The sequence below is a fragment of the Bos indicus x Bos taurus genome, chromosome 1 (assembly GCF_003369695.1).
Source record: "Bos indicus x Bos taurus breed Angus x Brahman F1 hybrid chromosome 1, Bos_hybrid_MaternalHap_v2.0, whole genome shotgun sequence".
Classification (NCBI taxonomy): Eukaryota; Metazoa; Chordata; class Mammalia; order Artiodactyla; family Bovidae; genus Bos; species Bos indicus x Bos taurus.
The window spans coordinates 129,598,211-129,619,263 of NC_040076.1; the positions used below are offsets into that span (position 1 = coordinate 129,598,211).

Sequence of the window (21,053 nt, forward strand, 5' to 3'; positions counted from 1 at the left end):
CTAAAACCAGCTTGAACATCAGGAAGTTCACAGTTCGTGTAGTGCTGAAGCCTGGCTTGGAGAATTTTGAGCATTACTAGGGAATGCATTGATATGGAAAGATTTCTAAAGTGCAGAACACTGTGCACTCAATGCTTCCATGTGCAAAACAGTGAGGGAGGACCAGAGAATGTATGTAGTATGTTGCATATGTCCCAGAAGGCTACACCCTAAACTAGGGTCACTTGCTGCCTGTGAGATGGGTGACAGGGACAGAATTGAGAGACTTTTCATTGTAAGCCTTCTATTTTTTTTTTAATTTTGGTATATGTAAAGATATTGCCTGTTCAAAGAATGATAAAAATGTTTAAAGTCTGAACCTAAGCAAGGTTTCATAATCTCTGAGGCTGATGTCAATAAGAATTAGGACAGAGGGGAATTCCCTAGTGGTCCAGTAGCTAAGACTCCTCGCTCCCGATGCAGGACCCCAGTTCGATCCCTGGTCAGGGAACTAGATCCCACATATCGCAGTGCAGCCAAATAAATAAATAAATAACAATTAAAAAAAAAAAAAAAGAATTAGTACAGAGGTCTGTGTTAACCACTCCACTACAGCACCTCCCAGCCTGCAGTGGGTGTGCATAGGACAATACCACGCACCAGGACCTTCTTTCCATCTACACTACTTTTGGGGCCTACATTGTGTATTTCTAGATCTTTGTTCCTATCACCCTTTTGAGGGGGGCCTTTCTTGTTCAGACATGCTACCAGTTCCCATTCCTTAGAAGTACTGCTTCCTAGCGAAAGGTTAAGGCCAAGAGGTGCCTGGATAGAGCACACAAGAATCCTGGACTGTTCCCACTCAAAGCCCCAAAATCCTGACCACGGTTTCCCCCAACAAAAGCCTCTTGTACCACCACCACAGCAGCCTGCCAGCAATTACCCCCAATTACAAACCCAGAGCCCAGCAAGGCCTCAATTAGTCTAAAAAGGGGCCTGAGGAGGGGCCAGCCACACAGTGTAGTGCCCACGTATCACCTCCACCCACAGGGCAGCACATTCCTCTCTGTGAAGCCCAAGGCCTTGGTTACTTGGTAAGCAAGTCCTCAGGATATAATCCTGAGAAGGCATTTGGCTCTTCTCCGAGTGACCATTCCCTGCAGGGCTCAGTCAAGCACTCTGTCCTAAAGTGTAGCCCCTCCCTGCACAGACTGCTCACATCCTTCCCACTCCCCACTATCCCAGGCAGCGTGTGACATTTCCGGGTTATCATCCTCATCAACCCCAGATGAACATCCCTGGATGAATCTGCAGACAGAGGGATGCCCAGGGCTGATGCCTCTAAATCACCATGGTTAGGGATTTGGCTCAATGTGTTGGGAGGAGGACCAAATGCCCACCTCTTCCCAGGAAAGGATGGCCTCTGAATTCTTCTCGGAAGCATCCAGAAACAAACTTGTCCCTGGTCTAATCTTTTCCTGCCAATTCCCTGAGAGGAACACCATCAGGTTGCAGAGCCCTGGGCTTGGCAAACTTCGAGGTTTTCATGAATTAGCCCCCATGCCTGTCTTCTTCACAGTGGTGTGCATGGCTGTGAGAATGTGTGCCTATGTGTGTATACGTAGATCTCAAGCTTAAGTGTGACTTTGTATTCAGGGAGGACCAGAGGTTACAGGAAATAGGTCTCATAAATAATAGCTAGATTTGGTCAGATGGAAGGAAGGACTGCCTGACCTGGCAGGGACAGAGCTCCCACGTCAAACTGCCACTTAGTGACTGGGGGCCTCCAGCAACTTACTTAACTTCTCTGAGCCTCAGTTTCTTCATCTATCAAATGCGAATAGTACCAACATTTCAGTTTGTCACAAAAATGAAATGAGAGAGAGAGACGGTTTGGGAAAGATCCCTGGTGTTCTCCTACTTGCTGCAAGTAATAAATCCTTCCTTCTCTGGGGGAAAAAAAAATTAAATGAGAAAATGCATGTCAAGTCCCTGGTTCAAAATAAGTGTTTAATAAAAGACAGCTACTTTAACTCTTTATTATGAGGACAACAATAGCTGGAGGTACAAAGAGGTCTTCAGAGAATGCTTTCTAGAAGGAAATGTTTTCTAGAAGGCCCTGTTACAGCATGTCTCTCTGTCTGTGTAACACTGTAATTTGTTCTTCCACTTTGGAAAACTGGCAATTTCTACTAAAACTAAACAGATGCCCACTGTCCTACATAGCCATTCGAGTGACTATGAAATGTCCTTCACAAAAAGACATGTAAAAAAACATTGACAGCCACTTTATTTATGACATCCCAAGACTGGAAACAACACCATCGATAGGTGAATGGATAAGCAAATTGTGGAATATTACACAGCAATAAAGAGAATGAATGTCTGATACATGCAACAAGATGGGTGAATCACAAAAATATTTTATGCAAAAGAAACCAGACCCAAAGAGTACATATTATATACCCCACTTATGAAGCGGAAAGTTAATTTATGATGGTAGAAATCAGAATACATGTTACCTTTGGGAGTACGTATTGATGAGGCTGGAATTTCTAAGAAAGGGACTACACGTGAAGAAGAGTGGCTCAGATCTTGAGCTGGCCCTGTGTGGTCCAGCCACTCTTCTTCACCTGTAGTCCCTTTCTTAGAAATTCCAGTTATTCCCTCATAACTAGGGAAATGGCATTTCTCAATTCTCTGTGGAGCACAGCCATGTTCCAATTCCACTCTAATGCATTAAACCCATGCTGGTGGGAAACACTGAGTGAGAAGTAGAGGACAGAGTTTCTGTCCATCGAGGTTTACAGTTTGGACATGGACAAAAGCAACTTTGGGTTTCCCTGGTAAGCTCAGTCAGTAAAGAATCTGCCTGCAATGCAGGAGATGAGGATCAATGCCTGGGGTCAGGAAGATGCCCTGGAGAAGGAAATGGCAACCCACTCCAGTATTCCTGTCTGGAGAATTCCATGAACAGAGGAGCCTGGTGGGCTACAGTCCATGGGGTCTCAAGAGTTGAACATAACTTAGTGACTAAACCACCACCACCAAAAGCAACTTTAAACAACACATCAGCTCCCTCCTCCCTTGACTTCTCTCTCTGGGGAGCATTCCAGAGGTCTTTGGAAGAGAAAGGTCCTGACATGGCCCAGGAACCAGACCCCCTCTGCCTTTTCAACCCTGAACTAGGCTCAACCAGGGAAAAGGTCTACAATTGCTCTGCAGTCTGCCTGGTACAGGGGAGGGTATACACTCCTTGGGGCAAAGAGGGGCTGGTGGACTTGAGGCTCAACATCAGTAAGGTAAGGAGGGACCCAGAACTCTGGCCTGCTGCCACCCAGCTCAGCTATCCACAGGGTAGGGTAGGGCGGGCAGGGGGGTGGAGGTGGGGGAGATTCAGCAAGACACTTACCAACTGGGAACAACTCTCAGCTCTGTTTGTAAATTCTTCCCCAGAATGGGTAATGGCTTCTTCTCTCTCCCTTTCTCTCTCTCTCTCTCCCCCTCCCCCCTTACTCTTTCTCGCTCACTCTCCCAAGCACTTATTTGGATAAGTGACTCTGCTAATCCTAACCAGGCAGAATAATACCAGCTGGCCTGGAGCCTGGTGCTGGGTGAATGTATGCACAAGAGAGAACCACGCAACCTTCTCTGCAGCCTGTCGCAGTAAGTTCAGCTACAGAACAGAGATGAAGCCTATGTAAGGAGTCTGCATGTATTAAAGTGTGTCAGGGGTCTGTTCTGTACCTGAGCTTCTCTAAAGAACTCTAAACAGCGATCTCACCATGGGAACATCCAGGTGGCAACCCAGTCACGTTAAACATAGGCCAAGGACATCAGAGAATCAGCAGGCTTCTGGGAGTGTCAGACTTGCAGACACGGAGCCAAGAGATCAGCCACGGGATAGCTGGGTGTGGGAGTGTGTGAAGAGGCTTAGAGTGCCTGCCTCAGATTAGCAGGTTTTCCACCAAAATGTGCAAGATCCGAACTAGTGTATGTGACAGGTGAGTGTGAGAGAGTAGTGGGGAAAGGGGGAACTGAGCCGGCGCAGGGAGGATACAGAAGCTGACAGAGAGATGGATAGAGGCATGTGAGCTGGGTAGAGGGCCCTGGAGTCCGGGGCGGGAGGGACCTGGGTAGCTCTAACAGCTGCTGAGGCGTAGAGTCGCGTGGGGATGTGTTAACCAACACGGATATTCAGGCTTCTCTTTTCCCGCCGGCGAGGCACAGCAGAGCTCCCTCTTGCCCCGCAGTAGTAGGGAGCGGAAGGTGTTGGAGAACCCCGCTGGTTGTGGCGCGGGACCCGCTAAGCCGCGCGGGGTTAGCTCTGCCGCCTCGGGCCGCCGCGCCGCTCGCGCGACTGTGGCAGGATTCCCTGCCGTGGGGAGAGGAGCGCCTCGCCCCTTGAAAGCCGAGGGCGCCGCTCGCGCCGGCTGTCTGGGCCTCCACCGCGCGGCACGGGCGCTGGGCCCGCAGCCGTGTTCGGTCAGCGGTCTCTTCACCGCTCCGACAGCACTGCTCGGGCGGGAAGACCGGAGGCGCAGCGGCGGGCCCCTGGGAAAACGGGACAGGAGAGGTTGGGAGCTCCGCCCAGCCCCTGGACGTGGGCACCGCCCCAGGGTCACCGAGCCGTAGCCCTGAGTCGCTGCGACGCCCTGGGGCCCCACACAAGCCTCGGCGCGGTCCGCCCTGCCGGCGGGATCCCGACCTCGCTCGGAAGCGGGGCCCTCCCCAGCCTGGCCAAGAGGGTCAGAAGAGAACCGAGGCGCGCCCCACGGCTTCCTGGAGAGATCAATACCTGCAGGCAGGACTCCTCTTCCTGCCACTCAGAAAATCCTTTAGAGGAACCCCTTCCTTTAACCCCAGCCCCTACACACACACACACACACACACACACACACTCTCACACTCTCTCACTCTCTCTCTCTCTCTCTCTCTCTCTCTCTCTGTGTGTGTCTCTCTCTCTCCTCAAAGGCTGAAAGGGAGCTGAGTTTGGAATTCGGGGAAGTGATGACACACACAACAATGCTGTCACACCTGGCTGCTGCAGGCCAGCAGCGGAAATGCCTGCAAGGGGGAGAGAGACAGAGAAAGAGGACACCAGCCTGGGTGGTCAGAAAGAAATAGAGGACAGAGCACCCACCCCCAGGTAGGGACAGACCCAGCTGTTTTTGCCTCTGTCAAAGCCCTGGGGGAGGATGGGCAGTGGGGTCCATCTGTAGCAGCCCTAAGCCCAACTCACACCATTCCTACCCAGAGCCTGGCCACAAATGGGAGTAACGAAGGAAAAAACACCTTCACTCCAGCTCAGGAAACAACAACAAAAGTTCTGAAGAAGAGCCACTTGCCTCCCGTGTATGCTTGAAGCAGTGAAAAAAACAAGACACCTTGGGATCTTTTCAGTATTTAGTGAGGTGAGTTTAGGAGAGCCCTGCTTCCTCTTACTGTGGTGCTCAGGCCACACTGCCCTGCTGACCTCTCTGGAGTCGTCTTCAAGGTGCTGAATTCCAGAGAGCCCGATCACCCTGTCCTCTGTTCTTTTAATTGCAGAATGAAGATCAGGATCCTAAGTGGGAAGAAGCAGCTCGTGAGGGTGGCCTGTGGATGCTGGGGAAAAGGCCCAGAGGCCACCAGTGGCTCTTCCCCAGAGACTGGGCAGCTTGGGAGGAAGAGGTAGCAACAGGCATTGGGCCAGTCAATCCAGACATGCCAACTAGTACACACGAAATTGCATGCCATCCATTCAGTTCACCTTCCTGCACAAAGGACCCTGGCTCCGACAGTGACAGGAGTTTGGGGCATGAGGACTCAAAACACCGGCCATCTATCTCACACTTTATGTGACTGCAGACTTTGTTAAGGCCGAGTTAACCATTAAAAGGCACACTTGAGTATTTTTCCAGCACTGATTTCCCCCAAGACGACCTCCATGCATGCAACTGGGTCCCAATCAGTTTCTGCTGAACGTAGGTGAGAAGTCACCCCTCAGCACTGGAGAAAGATCAGAACAAAGGTCTTGTCCGGAGAGAGATTTAAACAAATGCCTCCCTCACCGCCTGTTGTTTTTCTTCCTAGGCTGTGACAGAATATGTACACTGGCAGGCAGGCGGGCAGGATGAATTGAGAAAGAAAAGAAAAGGAGGAGAAGAGAGAAGGAGTGAAGAAATAAAGGAGGGGAGGAGAAAAGAAAAGATGAAAAAGAAGATGCAATATTCATGCGTCACATTTACCCTGATACATGATATACAAATGTCATTATGCATCTATAAAGTATAAACGTGTTTTACCCCATAAATATAAATCTCACATCTTGTATCTGTGCATACCTGTGTTTCTGCACACGCACATCCGAACAGCTATCTCACGTGTCACAAGGACAGACCCTGCCCATGATTTCTATTTGTAATACGAAGCACAGACTTAAACTATCCCCCAAAGCCCCACGACAACGTTCGCTCCTGTGTCGGAGCAGAAGCAGAGTGGGGTCTACTTGGTGTTTTAAAGCGTACGTCCAACCCGCAGGATTAAGACGCGGATACTGAGTAGGTATCATAGGTCCAGGAGCAGCGCGAGGAAGAGCGGGAGCTTCAGGCGGAGCCCCTGGGCGCCTCCTCCCAGCGATCTTCTCCGGCTCCGTCCCGGCCCAGACAGGCCAGGCCAAGGTTTCTTCGTTCAGTGACACGCGTTTCTGGGCTGATTTTCCCAAAGCCACCGCTCAGCCCTCTCCACTCCACCCCTGTCCGGCCCCCTCGCCGTCCCGCCCCTCCCCCGGGCCCGAGCTAGTTTAGCCCCGAGCCAGCAGCGAAGGGCAGAGCCCAGGAGCCGTTTTCTTTCACCTGGACGCTGCGAGGAGGCTTGGCGCGCCTCTCCGCGCTAGGGCCCAAGTTCCTTGCGCGCGCGGGCTGAGGGCGGACGGACCTCGCCGGGGCCCTCGACATCTCCCGGCCCAGTCCGCAGAGCGAGCCCCGGCAGATTCAAGGGCTTGTGAAAGCGTGAGCGCGGCTGTCCGCCGGGCTCCCTAAGCTCGCTGGGAGGGGGCAAACCGGTCCGGGCTGTGCGGGGCGTTTACAAAAAAGTGACTTGGAGATGAACTCTCCCGTGCGCGACTGGCCGCCCCGCTATAGGGGCGAAGGCGCCTGACGCAAGCGGAACTCCGCGGAGCCCATACGAATCAGAACAGAGCGAGGCTCCTGGCGCTCTGGAAACTCCAGGAGGCAGCTCCGCCAGAGACGCGGGTCGTGTCTCGGGAAACCGGAGGGTGGGGGGAGGGGAAGAGCGCAGAAAAGAAAACCCACCGAGGCGGGGACTGGCCTGGGCGGGGAGGGGCGGCGGAGCCGGAGCCCCTCTCTGTTGGGCGGACTCCCCATGGCCAGAGGCTAAGCTCCACTCCCGCCGGCCGCTCCCTTGGGGAAGGGAAAGACGAGGAGAGAGGAGCGAGAGGCCGCCAGCAAGAACGCGGGCGGCATCCGCGAGTCTGCAGAAGTTTGAGACTCGGCCGTGAACGGACTTGTGCGCCCGGATTCTTTGCCGCGCCAGCGCCAGCGGAAAAGAGCAGGGTCTGCCCGGCCGCGGCGCTCCGGCTTTGTCATGATGGCCAGCTACCCCGAGCCCGAGAACGCCTCGGGGGCCCTGCTGGCCCCGGAGACCGGCCGCGCAGCCAAGGAGCCCGAGGCGCCGCCGCCGCCCAGCCCGGGCAAGGGCGGCGGCGGCGGTACGGGGACAGCCCCGGAGAAGCCGGACCCGGCGCAGAAGCCCCCATACTCTTATGTAGCGCTCATCGCCATGGCGATCCGCGAGAGCGCCGAGAAGAGGCTCACGCTGTCCGGCATCTACCAGTACATTATAGCCAAGTTCCCGTTCTACGAGAAGAACAAGAAGGGCTGGCAGAATAGCATCCGCCACAACCTCAGCCTCAACGAGTGCTTCATCAAGGTGCCGCGCGAGGGCGGCGGCGAGCGCAAGGGCAACTACTGGACGCTGGACCCGGCCTGCGAGGACATGTTCGAGAAGGGCAACTACCGGCGCCGCCGCCGCATGAAGCGGCCCTTCCGGCCGCCGCCCGCGCACTTCCAGCCCGGCAAGGGGCTCTTTGGGGCCGGAGGCGCTGCGGGTGGCTGCGGCGTGGCGGGAGCAGGGGCAGACGGCTACGGCTACCTGGCGCCCCCCAAGTACCTGCAGTCCGGCTTCCTCAACAACTCGTGGCCGCTACCGCAGCCGCCTTCGCCCATGCCCTACGCCTCCTGCCAGATGGCGGCGGCCGCCGCGGCGGCTGCAGCGGCCGCGGCGGCCGCGGGCCCGGGCAGCCCCGGCGCGGCCGCGGTGGTCAAGGGGCTGGCGGGCCCGGCCGCCTCGTACGGGCCGTACTCGCGCGTGCAAAGCATGGCGCTGCCTCCCGGCGTAGTGAACTCGTACAACGGTCTGGGAGGCCCTCCCGCCGCGCCTCCGCCGCCGCCGCACCCCCACTCACACCCGCACGCACACCATCTGCACGCGGCCGCCGCACCCCCACCGGCCCCGCCGCACCACGGGGCCGCCGCGCCGCCCCCGGGGCAGCTCAGCCCAGCCAGTCCGGCCACTGCCGCGCCCCCGGCGCCCGCGCCCACCAACGCACCCGGCCTGCAGTTCGCCTGCGCCCGGCAGCCCGAGCTCGCCATGATGCATTGCTCTTACTGGGACCACGACAGCAAGACCGGCGCGCTGCACTCGCGCCTCGATCTCTGAGAGTCCAGCGCACGAAGGCTGCGAGGATGCAGGGACGCGCGACGCCCGCCTTGGCCGCAGCAGCCGGCCAGACCGCCCCTCTGCGCCTCCTCGCTCTCCTGGGCTCCTCTTGCTCCTCTTTGTCTCCGCTTCTCCCTCTGTGTTCGCCTCCCTGCCCTCTTTGCCCTTTCGCTCCTCTGGCCTGCAGGCTGCCTCTCCACGCGTTTTCCGCAGGCCTAGCCTTCTCCGGGTACCCCAGCGTCGGGGCTGGACACCCGTCGCCAAAATTCAAGGCGGAGAGGAAGTGCCCGGGGCCGAGGTGCAACCGGGCCTCGGCAACGCAGGCCTCCTGGCCTTTTTTCACAGGTCGGTGCACTCGCACTCGGCTCTCCGCCGGGCTGCCGCGCCATCCTTGGCTAGAAGCGCCGGCATAGGCCGGCAACAAGACCCGCGCCGCCCGAGAAAGGGACAAACGGGTGTTTGCTCCGCGTACCCTTTTGGAGCTATTCAGAAGCCCCTTCCTGGGGCCCACTGGGCAGGGCGGGGGTTGGGCTGGATCAGGGAGCCGGGTCTGCCTCTCTCGGCGGCCTGTGCCCGGGTTTACACAGCATCCCGGCTCGGAGAGAGACTGCGTTTCCTCCGCTCTCCATCCCGGCGTTTGGGGCCCCTTCAGGCCCGGGCGGCTGGCTCATGTTTTGCTAAAAAGATCACGAGGGCTATTTTGGATAATATCAAAAAGTATTTTTTAAAGGAAAAAAATTCACCGGAAAACCGGCGAAGTATTGTGGCCTTGGAGTTTGCTAAAGCAAAACATGAAAATCTTTTGCAGGAGATTTGAAGAATTCCTGTCGGGCCTTCAAAAAGCTATGTCCAGAGAGGTAGGAGTATATGCCCAGTATCGGATGGTTTCCTTTACAAATTAGAGTATTTCACCCCTCAACCTATCTTTTCTAAAAAAGTCGAAAACAAATTTCCCCCTATCTTTCGATGCCAGCCCTGAGCGCGGGGAGATCACTGTCCGCCTGGCGGAAGCTGCAGGGTCGACTCATCGCCTCCCTGATTTTTGTTTTTCAAACGTCTTGCTTCTCCCACTTTGGGCAAGAGAAATGTGAAACCCGGCAGCAGTCGGACCAGGCGGGCTTGTGGCTCCGAGCCTGCCGGCCCACAGCTCTAGACCTGGTTGTTTTGTAGTGTGTCGTCCGGAGGACCAAATTTTCCTAGAAAGAACTAGAGCACTTTTGTTGTTTTGTTGTTTGTTTGTTGTTGTTGTTTTGTCTTGTCAATTCTCGAATAAATTTTGTGTTTCTTTCTTTTAACACGGACTTACATTATTTACATGGCGCCTAAGTTTGTTCCGAAGCTCGTTAAAACAGGGAGATTTTCAGCAAAAATGTATCCTTTCTCAGATAAACGAGGGTTGAGGACGGCCAGAGTGGGGGGCCTTTGTGGTTGTGCTGCTGCTTTGTTTTCCCGGAATAGTTTGTTTCGTGTGTCATCGCTGGCTTGTTGCGGCTGTTTCACGTCATGGGAGAGACTTTATCTGCCGTGATTCTTTCACAAGGCCCACTGTAGGTAGGATTTGTTCTATTTTTACATCCATGCAAGTTTGAACTTTACCTCTTACACAGCCATGCTAGGCGTATGGGTCATATTTGTATTATATTGTCTTTATGCTATTCAGTTTTTCCAGCTATATCTAACAGAAGAATTTATTCCAAATAGATAAAATCTTCGTTGTGGTCATGCTCTGTAAGCTGCAAACCTCTGTACAAATGTAACGAGTGACTGGTTGCCTTATTTTTAATAGTCGGAATTCATTTACCTTGACATATGTGTGAGAGATTTGGGGATCAGAGAGAGGTGGCTATAGAAATTTAATCTTTTCTCTCTCTTTTTCTTTACTGAGACTCTTCATCGAATTAAGACTGGCGCTTTTGTGCAGGCACACAGGCAGGCGTTTGACTGGATTGCAGGCTGCTAGGGGTATTATGCATTGGAGAAGGAAATGGCAACCCACTCCAGTGTTCTTGCCTGGAGAATCCCAGGGACAGGGGAGCTTGGTGGGCTGCCATTTATGGGGTCGCACAGAGTCGGACACGACTGAAGTGACTTAGCAGCAGCAGGGGGATTAGAGGTGGTCAGTGTTGAGTCCTCTGGTGGGATGACAAGTATTATCCAGCTCTCGCCCCCTCTGCAGTTCAGCTTGAGCAGGACCGGGTGCCCAGCCACGTGTTGCTCTCTGCCCCTCACTTAGCCTGTATAGCAGTGGCCACAGATCTAGGCCAACCAGTAACCTGGGAGGGGCTGCCGGCATCTTCCTTGGGCATCCTGGGGAGGCGGGAAGGTGGAGGATGAAGCTGTGGGGCTTCTGAAAGGCATCACGCTGAAACCAGGACTGGAGCCTGCCAGGGCCAGGAGAATCAGAGCACACTGCAAATACGACTCAGCCAGCTGGGGCAGGCAAGAAGCCCAAGAGGCTGATCAGGCTTGGCGTCTGAGGGTTTCTGGCAACCTGTTGCAATTTTGTCTGGCTGACTAAGGTGAGTAGCGGAAAAGAAAGTGGACTGCTGCATACTTGTCTTTGCTTTCTGTGGTGTGAACAACTATCTCATGGGCAGTTGTATAGTCTATACCTCCTGTAAATGAATGTGTGTACGGTGTAAGTTGTGTCCTGGTTACAGGGAGGGCAGTGTCCATGTCTGTCACTCACCTTGGGAGAAGGCATGTATTTTAGGCATTGTACTAATCGTATCACTAATTCAGGGAATGCTTCCTGGGACCAGACATGTGCAGTTAGTTATGTTCTGGGTATGTAATCTTGGTTTGCTGAATGAAAACAGAGTACACACAGCGCCTTTGCTTCAGCTGGTTGAGGCTCTCTGTTCCAAGGCTGACTCCCAGCACCCCACAACTGCTACTCCAAGCAGAGAAAACAGAGGAGGGAAATCTGGGTAGAGCCCCTGGTGAGGTGGGAAAGTTGTCCTAGGCCAGCACTGGAGGACAGACCCTCTCTCGGTTCCCCAAGAACTGAAAGGCGAGAGGCACCCACAACTGGGGAAAGAGCAGTAGCCTCTCCCAGTTTGGAGGATGAGATGAAGGAATCTGGGAGGGATTCCTGGTCTACACAGAGATTGGAGGAGTTGAGAGAAAGAAGCCAAATCATACCCCGCTTCCCCATGGATGCCCACAGGAAGACATCTGTCTCTAATTCCAGCCCCAGGAGTTTCTGCAAAACTCTATAGTTTGGTCATTTCCCCCTAGTGTTACAAGTTCGGGGCAATGGTTGACTTTCTTCATCTCTCATTTCCTTTCTTTCCTCTCCCTCTTTGCACTTTTGAGTTTCTGTTAGAGAAGATGATCTAAGGAATTCCCTAAGCAAGGACAAAAGTATTTAAGAGAGTTCTTAGTACGTAGCAATTATGCCTTAGCATATACAGTCTGGTCTAGATGGCCAGACCACGTGGGTATATGTATATGTCTGCCAGAGTATATTGTAAATACTACGTAAATAGTTTGATACAAATACACTGCCAATTTCAGCATGTCCTAGATAATGAGTTGCTACACATGGCATTGAATGAGGAGTACTGTGTACTTATATGCATGTAAATATCCTCACACTCAGCACTGACAAGATGAGCCCCGCCCCCTCACATTTACACACAAATTCTTGGTCAACCCCACACCCTAGAACTGCTCAGCCAGAGTACTTGGGTTCTGGTGGGGAGCGTCCTGTTCTCAGAGGGATCTGGGAGAAATCTTTCCCAGTGCAGTATATGTACCAAGGGACTGTAAGGTGAGGACCTAGGGGGTTCCCTGAGATGGCCCTGCATCCTACTCTAGAGGCTGTTCTGGACCTGTTTCCTCCTTTCCTAAATAAAGCATTCACTGCTGTGCATCCTGGGTTTAGGTGGGCAGGAGGCCCAACACCTTTCACCTTAGGGTTAGGTGCCCTCTGGTCCTTATCTGGGCCTCTCACCTTCCGAGGCTGGAGCTACAGATTGGGAAGAGCCCCCTGGTGGTGGGTGGAAACCAGGGGCAGACCAGGGCTTCTTGCAGCCACAGGGGCAGTAGAGGATGGGCCAGGAAATTGGGTCAGACCCAACACCATCTGCCTGTGAATAAGCTCTTCCCTTAATGGAGCTTTGGAGCACTGGAACTGCTGAGCCAGGCTCGTGGTCTCCAGGAGCAGGTCAGGGGCCAGGAAGTGGCTTGGTCAGGCTCAGGAGTCCTGCAGTGCTCCCACTCTGTAAGCCAATGGTGACTATGTCTTGCTGCCTCCACAGGTCAGCCCCTACTTCTGGGAGTAGCCTGTGGAACCTGTAGGAAGAGATGGGCCCAGGAGCCCTCACCTCTCCTCTGTGGTGGGGACCAGAGGCCTGGAGTGGTTGGAAATGGTCTTCATGCCCCAAGTCTGTGTTAGGGAGTACCAGAAGTGAAGGATTCTTAAAACCAAGTGGTCTGATTGGCTTTCTGCTTTCTGGAGAGTGGGCTCCACTGTGTCACAAGAGTGTCTGGGCCCCAGAACCCCCAAATCTTGTTTACATTTAAGGAATCTGGGGTCCTGAGAAGAGAAGGGGCCAGCCAGAGGTCACCCAGCTAGCTGTCTGTGGGACAAACAGCCTCAGAAATTTTAAGGAGAGACCTGAGAGTTTCGAGCCCAGTTCAGCCCTGCTGACTGTGTTGGAGAGCTAAGTGGGTAAAGGGGAAGGCAGCCAGAGGAGAAGGAAGCACAGGGTTGGATCTGAGCCGTGGACTGACTGTACTCTGGAAACTTCTGTTGTGCCAGCTGTTTGCTGCCCAGGCTCCAGCTCAGTGGTAAGCTCTCACAAACCTGTCCTGGGACCAGGTCACTCCAGGGAGGTGCAGGATGGGGCAATGACAGAGGCTGTTCAGCCTGGAAGGACTAGTGTGGAGGCCACTGACCTTTAATAACTGTGGGATGTTGGTAAAAAAGATAATAATAATTCTGAATTTCAGTTTTCTCATCTGTAAAATAGAATATATATATACCTTGCAGGGTTATTAAAATAATTAAATGTTCTACTGTCAAAACGCCCAGTTTACAGTAGATGGTCAATATGGTTTTCCTTCCCCTACTCAAAGAGGAATGTAACAAAGAAAGAGAATGGATGGAGAAAAGGAAGAAAAGGGGAGGGGAGGAGGGGGAAGGGAGGAAGAAAGGAAAAACCTTAGGTAGTAACTCTGTGGGGTCTGACCTTCAAACGCAGCGGCTATGGCCACCCAAACGAGCCCCAAGAGCCCGGGCCACCGATCACCTTCCCGCAGCGGTGCGCCGCCGACTGCTTCCACCCTGACCCAGCCCTGGGGCTGAGCCGCGTGCTGTTACAGGAATACCCAAGTCTTGAGGGCACAGACCGAGAGCCCAGTTCAGGGCTTCCCCAACCTCCCTCTCGTTTCTCCTAAGGCTGTCTTCGATAAGGTTTTCACTGAAAAAGGCCCGCTAACCTGCGAAATGACACTGACTCAGGCGCTTGGGTCCGGACACAGCCGCGACTCAGGCACCTCCCTCTAGAACGCGAGGCTGTTAGAAATTTTCTCCTTTTTTTCAGAAAAACAATAGGTAGCCACCTGGCGGGAGCTGACGAAGATCAGCTTGCGGGAGAGGCTGCCCTCGGTCTTTGCGGACAAACGGGAAACCTGAGGGTAAACGCAGGAAGCGGGTTGGTCGAGCTTCAGCAGGCAGACACGCTGCCCGCAGGTGGCAGCGAGGACCGCATGGTGCCGCGGCTCCGCACACCCGCCCGGGCGCCGGAGCCTCCTGTTTGCGGGCCTGGTGGCGGCGCTGCAAGCGCGGATAGTCAGGAGCGAATCCGGCTCCACCTAGCAGTTCTAAACCAAATTCGGGGAGAAGGGCTAGGCCTGTCCGACCTCAGGGTGCTACCGACGGCAGAGCCGGCAGGGGAAGCCCAAAAGGCCCTGATGGTCCCCGGAGGTGGCGAAGCGCACCCGTCATTGGCCGCCAGAGTCCCCACCACGTCGGGAGACCGACTCCGCTTCTTCACGTTAGGAGCAAAACCTGACCCCTCGTCCTTAATAATGGCCCTATCAAACCGAATAAAATAAAACCTTTCCCAAATTCTCCACGGAAAGTTTTCTTTAGGCAGACAAAAAAGGACAGGATCCCGGGAATATTAATGGACGAACAGGAAAGGGGAATGTGCTTCTTGCTTTTTTGTTTGTTTCTAGGGAGAAAGAAGGAAATTCGACACATATTTTTAAAAGTCTCCCCGCAACAAGCCCTAAAAGTCTGAGTGTGAGCAGAGAGTCAGGAAACCGAGCCCCCGCCCGCAGTGACACCGGGCCTTTGTCTTCTTTCCTGAAGCCCCCATGACTGCTGACCGCGCCAAGATAAAGGCCGGGTCAGAGCCCTGTGGAATCCCGAGGGAGGGGGCCGCGGGGCCGTCCACTGGCCACTTCCAACAGGCCGGCCTTGCTGGAATGGGGCTACTCGGCCAGGGGCTGCTCCCCAACCCCCAGGCCCAACTGAGGCACGGACCTGCATTTCTCAACTTGCCCTGCGTCTTCAGCCACTAAATTTCCTCGACCCAGCCCCACCAGCATTACATTTTCCTACTTAAGGACTCCAGGAGAGAGGTGAGGGCCATGCCCGCTCCCCAGCCGGACGGACTTTTCCTGACTTGATCCTTTGGAGTGGACTTGTGAGCAACTTCTGCTGCATCTCTGGCGCTTGCGGCTGCTGGGCTCTGTTGACCAACAGGATCCGAACCCGTGCCCTGCCTTCGCGGCGGAGCCTCTGTGCTACTGTCTCAGGTCTGTGCAGACCTGAGGCTCCTCTAGCTCTTGGCCTCAAATTTTCTGCGTCATGCCCTCCTGTCGGCGGAACGGGTCTGCGGTGGTGACGGGAGAGCGTTTGTGACCTTATTCTGCTGCTCTCTCTGTGATCTGAAATGTGGGTCGCAGCGGAGCTCAAGCCGCGGCGATACTGACTTTGCAAGGCAGCAGCCTCTGGCTTTCCAGGGTACTTGCTTGGGGCCCTTTCTCCGCAGACACACGCAGGTGATGGGAGTGCCTCGCAGCTTAGAACTATTCCTAAGAAAGAAGGGGAAGACGGGCCCGGCGACTGCATGAGCAGATGGCGGGGTCTCCAGCAGCCACGCTGCGCGCCTCCCACGAACACCAGGTTGTGCTCTGGGGCCCCCGGCCAGCGCTGCAGCCGCACGTTTTCCCAAGCTGATGAGGAATCTTCGGTTCCCCTCCCTTCATGATGGCTTGTGGAGTAAGGGCCTGGGCCGCCTTTCCGGAGCCGAATGGAAGATCCGGGCCCCACTTTTATCTTCCACAGAGACGCGACCTGGAGAGGAAAAAGAAAGGCGACAGACCAGGGAAGTGAGGTCCCCAGGCTTCGCGGGCCGAAGTGCCCTCCACCTCTTCCTTCTCTCCACCCTTGCTCCCTCCAGCCGACTCGGGGATCCTGGTCCCTATTGAAACTAGAGCTGGCCAGCGGCCGTCTAATGAGAGATAAAGGAGCTCGGCGGCGCCGAAGCGCTGACCGGATCCGGGAGCAGCACCTGAGATCCTACTTCCCCAGGTGGCACTGACTCAGTTTGAGAGAAACGGTCAGCTGAACGGTGTGCACATTCTGCCTCCAGACACAAACAGTAGCGTCCGCATTCGGAATGTGCATAGACACATCTACACGAGAGAATCCCGTATCTGTGTGCATATACATGCACACGTGTGTGCATCTGAGCCTAGAGAGACAGACACATCTACACACGTGTGATATACCTGTGCATATATCTGAACACTCATCTTGCCTCTGTCCTGTTCGTGGGCTGTGCAGACGCTGACGGAGCCGGCTGCTGGTGAGTGGCAATTATGCCTCACATTTACACAGGCTTTGACAGTTTCTAATCAGGATTTTTACTACTCACGCGGAGAATACTGCCCTTCTGAATTTTCAATGGGGAAACAAGCCCAGGCAAGTTAATGGGTGCCGTTTTCACACAGACCCGGAGAGACCCGGGCCAGCCAAAGACCTGGCCAGTTTGTTAAAGGTGGATGTGTTTGCTAGACGCGCACCAAGGTTGGCCTGTTTAGCTCACTAAGCTACCTCCAGGCCCGGTTGGCCTTGGCCCTTGGCCAGGCTTCCTGGGAAACCCACCGCGCCGGGTGTCTGGTCTCAATTCGTTTGATGATAAGCGCGCTCTGCCGGAGCTCGGTGACCCCGGTGTCCAGGGCAGGGGAGCTTAGGGCTTGCAGGAGTGCCGAGGAAGAGCGCCGAAGATTCCAGGGCTGTGACTGCCCACGCCCAGCTGGTTCCCCAAAGCCTAGCGGGCCTGCGTCCTCACGACAGCCACGACAGGCAAATGCGCGATCCTTTCACCCCAGCCGCAAGCCCAGGAGCCCTGAGTTGTGCCAGAGCAGGAACAGTAACGAACGAATTCTGCTGTCTCATATCTCGAATGGCCCTGCAAAGCCCGGAGCCCACCGTGCCCATTTTACAGACGTGATTAGTCGGAGGCAAGAAAGGTACAGTAAGTTGCCCCAGATTCAACAGCCGAGAAGTGACCGGGGTCGGGGCAGGAATCCCCAGTTAGCCGAGTCTGGATCTTAAAGCGCGGCTCCTCTGCTTCCAACCCGGATCGCCAGGTCCCTCCTTGCGCCAAGTCTCCTGCGCGGAGTTCGGAGTCGCCCGGCTCCTAGCCTCTGACTTCCCTCACCAAGGACGCAAAGACTATTCTAGCTCTCACCCACATCACTAAAAAGGTTCCTACATGCTTGTAACATGTTGCTTATATAGCAACATCCCTGTGTGTGTTGGGCTTTGCTTCTTCTGGGTTATCTGGTTTCCCGGCCCCAAGCCTTCGCACTCCTGAGACTGGGGTTGTCCGAGGCCTGCAGCTTGACCACATCTCGCCGGGTGCCCTTGGGCCCCGGAGCCCGGCTCCGGCAGGCTGAGGTCGCTGGGCTCCGGGCTCCAAGGCCGCCCGCACCCGGCCGAGCCGGGGCGCTGGAAGAGAGCCTGCGGCGTGGCGAGGTCGCCCGGCGGCCTCACAGCCTCGAGGCTGCCATCTGCTGGCCTTAAACGACATCATCGCCGCCTCCCTCAGCTGCCCCGGAGCTTAGCCGACAAGAGGGGCTCGCGCAAGGCAAGACAACCCCACACAGCGCCGAGTGGGTGACACCATTCTCGCGGGATCCCGGGAGTGGCCGACAAGCCTTCAACCACTGCCGGTACTCTCTGATGCCTCTCAGTTTCTGGTCCCTGCTCCCCGCTGGCACCGGACACTCCACGTGCTCCAATCCGGAGCCGCTCAGAAAGCCAAAGCTCTGTGCTGGCAATCTAACTGACCTGGGGTTTCTGCCCGGATCCCGAACTCACCTCCGGGAAAGCGGGCTGGGGTTCGGGGCTGGGGGGACGCCACAACCTACAGGCGCCCAGCAGGCGCGTCACAGCAGGCCATTGGCGGACTCAGAAGAGAACCCCAGACTGTGCTCAGGCTCTTTGATTTTCCGCATCATGGCATTCATTGGCACCCCTGGGTCAAGACCCATAAAACACTGCCCCCCCACACACACACACACACTCCGCTCGACTTCCATCTCTACTAGATAGTCGCCCTGGCGCCTGGCTACCTCTATTTCTCGCAGTGCACTTGTCTCCTCAACCAAATTAGGGGTGCTTCAAAGAACCGAAAGGACCGGTCTCCAGCCTATACCGCGCGGCCTTGCGCGGAGTCTGCCGAGCGGAGCCGGAGCAACCATCCTTATTCTTGAAAATAAGCCCTGGGCAGTGCGGTGCGAAGACTCTTTGGCCTGCTGAAATCCAAGGTGGGATAAAAATTATTCAGTAATCATACCTGTGCCCTTCCAGTGCTACATGTTAGGACTTTGCATGTTTTCACTTTTTCTCTCATTTATAAAGCTAACCCAGATTAAAGAAAATTGAGAAAAAGAGAACAAAATTTACAGTGATCGCACCCTTCCTCCGCTGTGCAACCACAGTTAATATTTTGATGACTTTCCTCTGATCTTCCATCTATTTTAATAAATCTAATTTACATAATTAAAAGAATATATTTTATATGGAATTTGCCATTTTGTATACTACTTCTTTTTACCTTTCACCACGAGGGTTTCTCCACATCTGATCCTTTGAAAGATAATTTTCAATGAATAAATAATCCATCCAATAATAAATAAAGCCCTAGAATGGTTTAATAATCCATCAAATAGGTAAGCCATAATTTTTTAATATAACAGCACTAATCCACTTTGTTTCAGATCTAGGAAACACACTCTCTTGGTCATTAAATATAGAATCAATAGTTGATAAAAAAAAATCTTGAGTCCTTTGCTAGCCCAAAAAGGAGTGTTGTGGTCCCACTGTCAGGGCACAAAGGATCCACCCAGAAATTTGAAATTGCGGTTGAGCTGGGAGAGAGCCTTCCACAGCCTGCTGACAGCTATTTCCCTCTGCTGGAGACCAGTGGAGCTGGGGTGCTGGTTGAAATGTTCTGAAAGAAAACAGGGATGAGGAATGTGCCTGAAAAGTGCACATTCCAGGAATGTGCCCTGGACTGCTTCTAGGACCAAAGCTCTGAATCCCCAGCTAGCACTCAAGAAGGTAGCTTAGACCTGGGTTTCTGTGTGCAGTATCTTATAACAGGGGTCAAACATGCATTTATCTGGATCCTGGATCTTCCCTTAGAAGCTGTGTGACCTCATAAAAACTGCTCAACCTTTCTGAACCTCATTCAAAAAATTGCAGTAATAATGCCACCACACTGAGATTTTTTTTTAAGTATTCCACTAAATGATTACATCATTTAGCCTGGTACCTGAACCAAGAAATTCTCAATACACAGTAGCTACTGCCTCTGCAGCTGCTGCTGCTGCTATTGCTTCTGGCATTTACTTTGGTCTCAGGGATCACTGCAGTTGCCCTCTCCCTCAACTCCTGACCCCACTGCTACTGTTAAACACAAGGCTGAATCCTGGCAGTAAGCCGGGTCCAGGTTCTCAGGGCTGGAGTCGTTTCCAGCACTCTGGTTGGGCTGCTCAGGACCTACTGACAATCAGGCCTGGGCTTGGGCTGTTTATACTAGAACCGTTAAAACAGGAAAATATGCAAACCCTTCATTCACAAGGATCCGGCTATTGTTGGGTCAGAAATGATATTTTTGTTTCTAAAATAAAAAGTACATTTGCTGCTTTACTCACACATACAAACGCTGTGTGTGTGTGTGTGTGTGTGTGTTGGTGGGGAGGGAGTTGTGTCTACAGGCAAAGTAAATGATCTAATTCATTTGACCAGTTCAACAAGCCTGAACTTCACTGGGCTCTATTCTATCCGTATAGGATCTTATCCATCCCTCAAACAAAATGACTTCAAAAGCCATCTCCCAGACATGATAGGGGGATACCACCTCCAATTAGAAAAGAGGTTAAAAGGGAATTTCATAAATTACATTAATTCAGCCAGCCTGATCCCAATAGATGCAAATACATATCAAAATCTCACCAAGAAAGATTTTCAAGGGCAGATTTCATGATCCTCTTCATACTGGGCATCTTTTGCTTCTCTGAGGCTGGTGCCTGGTGATCTATGTATGTGCATCTCTCAGTCAGTTTCTCCAGGTGATTCTGATGAAGCCCATGGAGCCACATTGTGGAACCACTGCTGTTCCCAATTGAATTGAAAGCTGAGGTTTCTCCTAGTGGACGCCGGAAAATACAGATTCCAAAGAATCTTCCATTGGGACCACATGGAGTTACAAAGAGCCTGATTCAAACACCGGATGTGTGTGTGTGTGTGTGTGTGTGTGTGTGTGTGTGGTGGGGGGTGGGGTGTGAATACATGTTTGTTTTTGTGTGCTTTCGTTGTACTGTTGCCTGTGCGTGTGTCGGGCCTCTTTGGTCATAAGTAACATAAACCCACTAGAGCTGGCTTAAACCAAACAGAGGGGGTGGGGTGAGATTGTTGAAAAAGAGGCTGAGGTGATGGCAAGAACCCAGGTAGATTTCCTCTACAGACTGACTTTTCTTGTTGCTCTGAACAGGCTTCTCCTCTGCTGTGTTCTAGAGAGGAGCCTAGTCATAGCTCAAATCTCTGCATCCCAATTCTCTTTTCCTTTGAAAGAGAGAGAAACTGGCCTACCAGGGTTGGGTCCTGTCAACTGGAACTGTTGCTGAGGGACGGCATAGGGGATGGGGACGTCTTATAGTTTTGGATGGTTCCTCCCTGCAGGGAGAGAGCAGTCATGGTGCTCACTGTAGGCTAAGCAGACACCCCCAAAAGCCTAATTTGTTTCAGCTTGGCCCCTCCAACCACTCAATCAGTAGCTCAGAGCTTCTTGATGCTAGCTGCACTCCAAAAATTACCC

The 21,053-nt window shown here is 53.5% G+C and overlaps 1 protein-coding gene and 1 long non-coding RNA gene across 2 annotated transcripts; both read left to right on the forward strand.

Moving 5' to 3' along the window:
* Positions 1-6,454: 6,454 nt before the first annotated feature.
* FOXL2 (forkhead box L2) lies at positions 6,455-10,476 on the forward strand. The gene has a single exon (XM_027544941.1). It carries the CDS (start codon positions 7,567-7,569, stop codon positions 8,698-8,700), a length of 1,134 nt encoding a protein of 377 aa, XP_027400742.1. The 5' UTR covers positions 6,455-7,566; the 3' UTR covers positions 8,701-10,476.
* A 258-nt stretch (positions 10,477-10,734) lies between these two features.
* On the forward strand, positions 10,735-18,758 carry LOC113894479. The gene is made up of 2 exons (XR_003511599.1): positions 10,735-13,497; positions 14,253-18,758. It is a non-coding gene; the product is annotated as an uncharacterized LOC113894479 (long non-coding RNA).
* Positions 18,759-21,053: the final 2,295 nt, after the last annotated feature.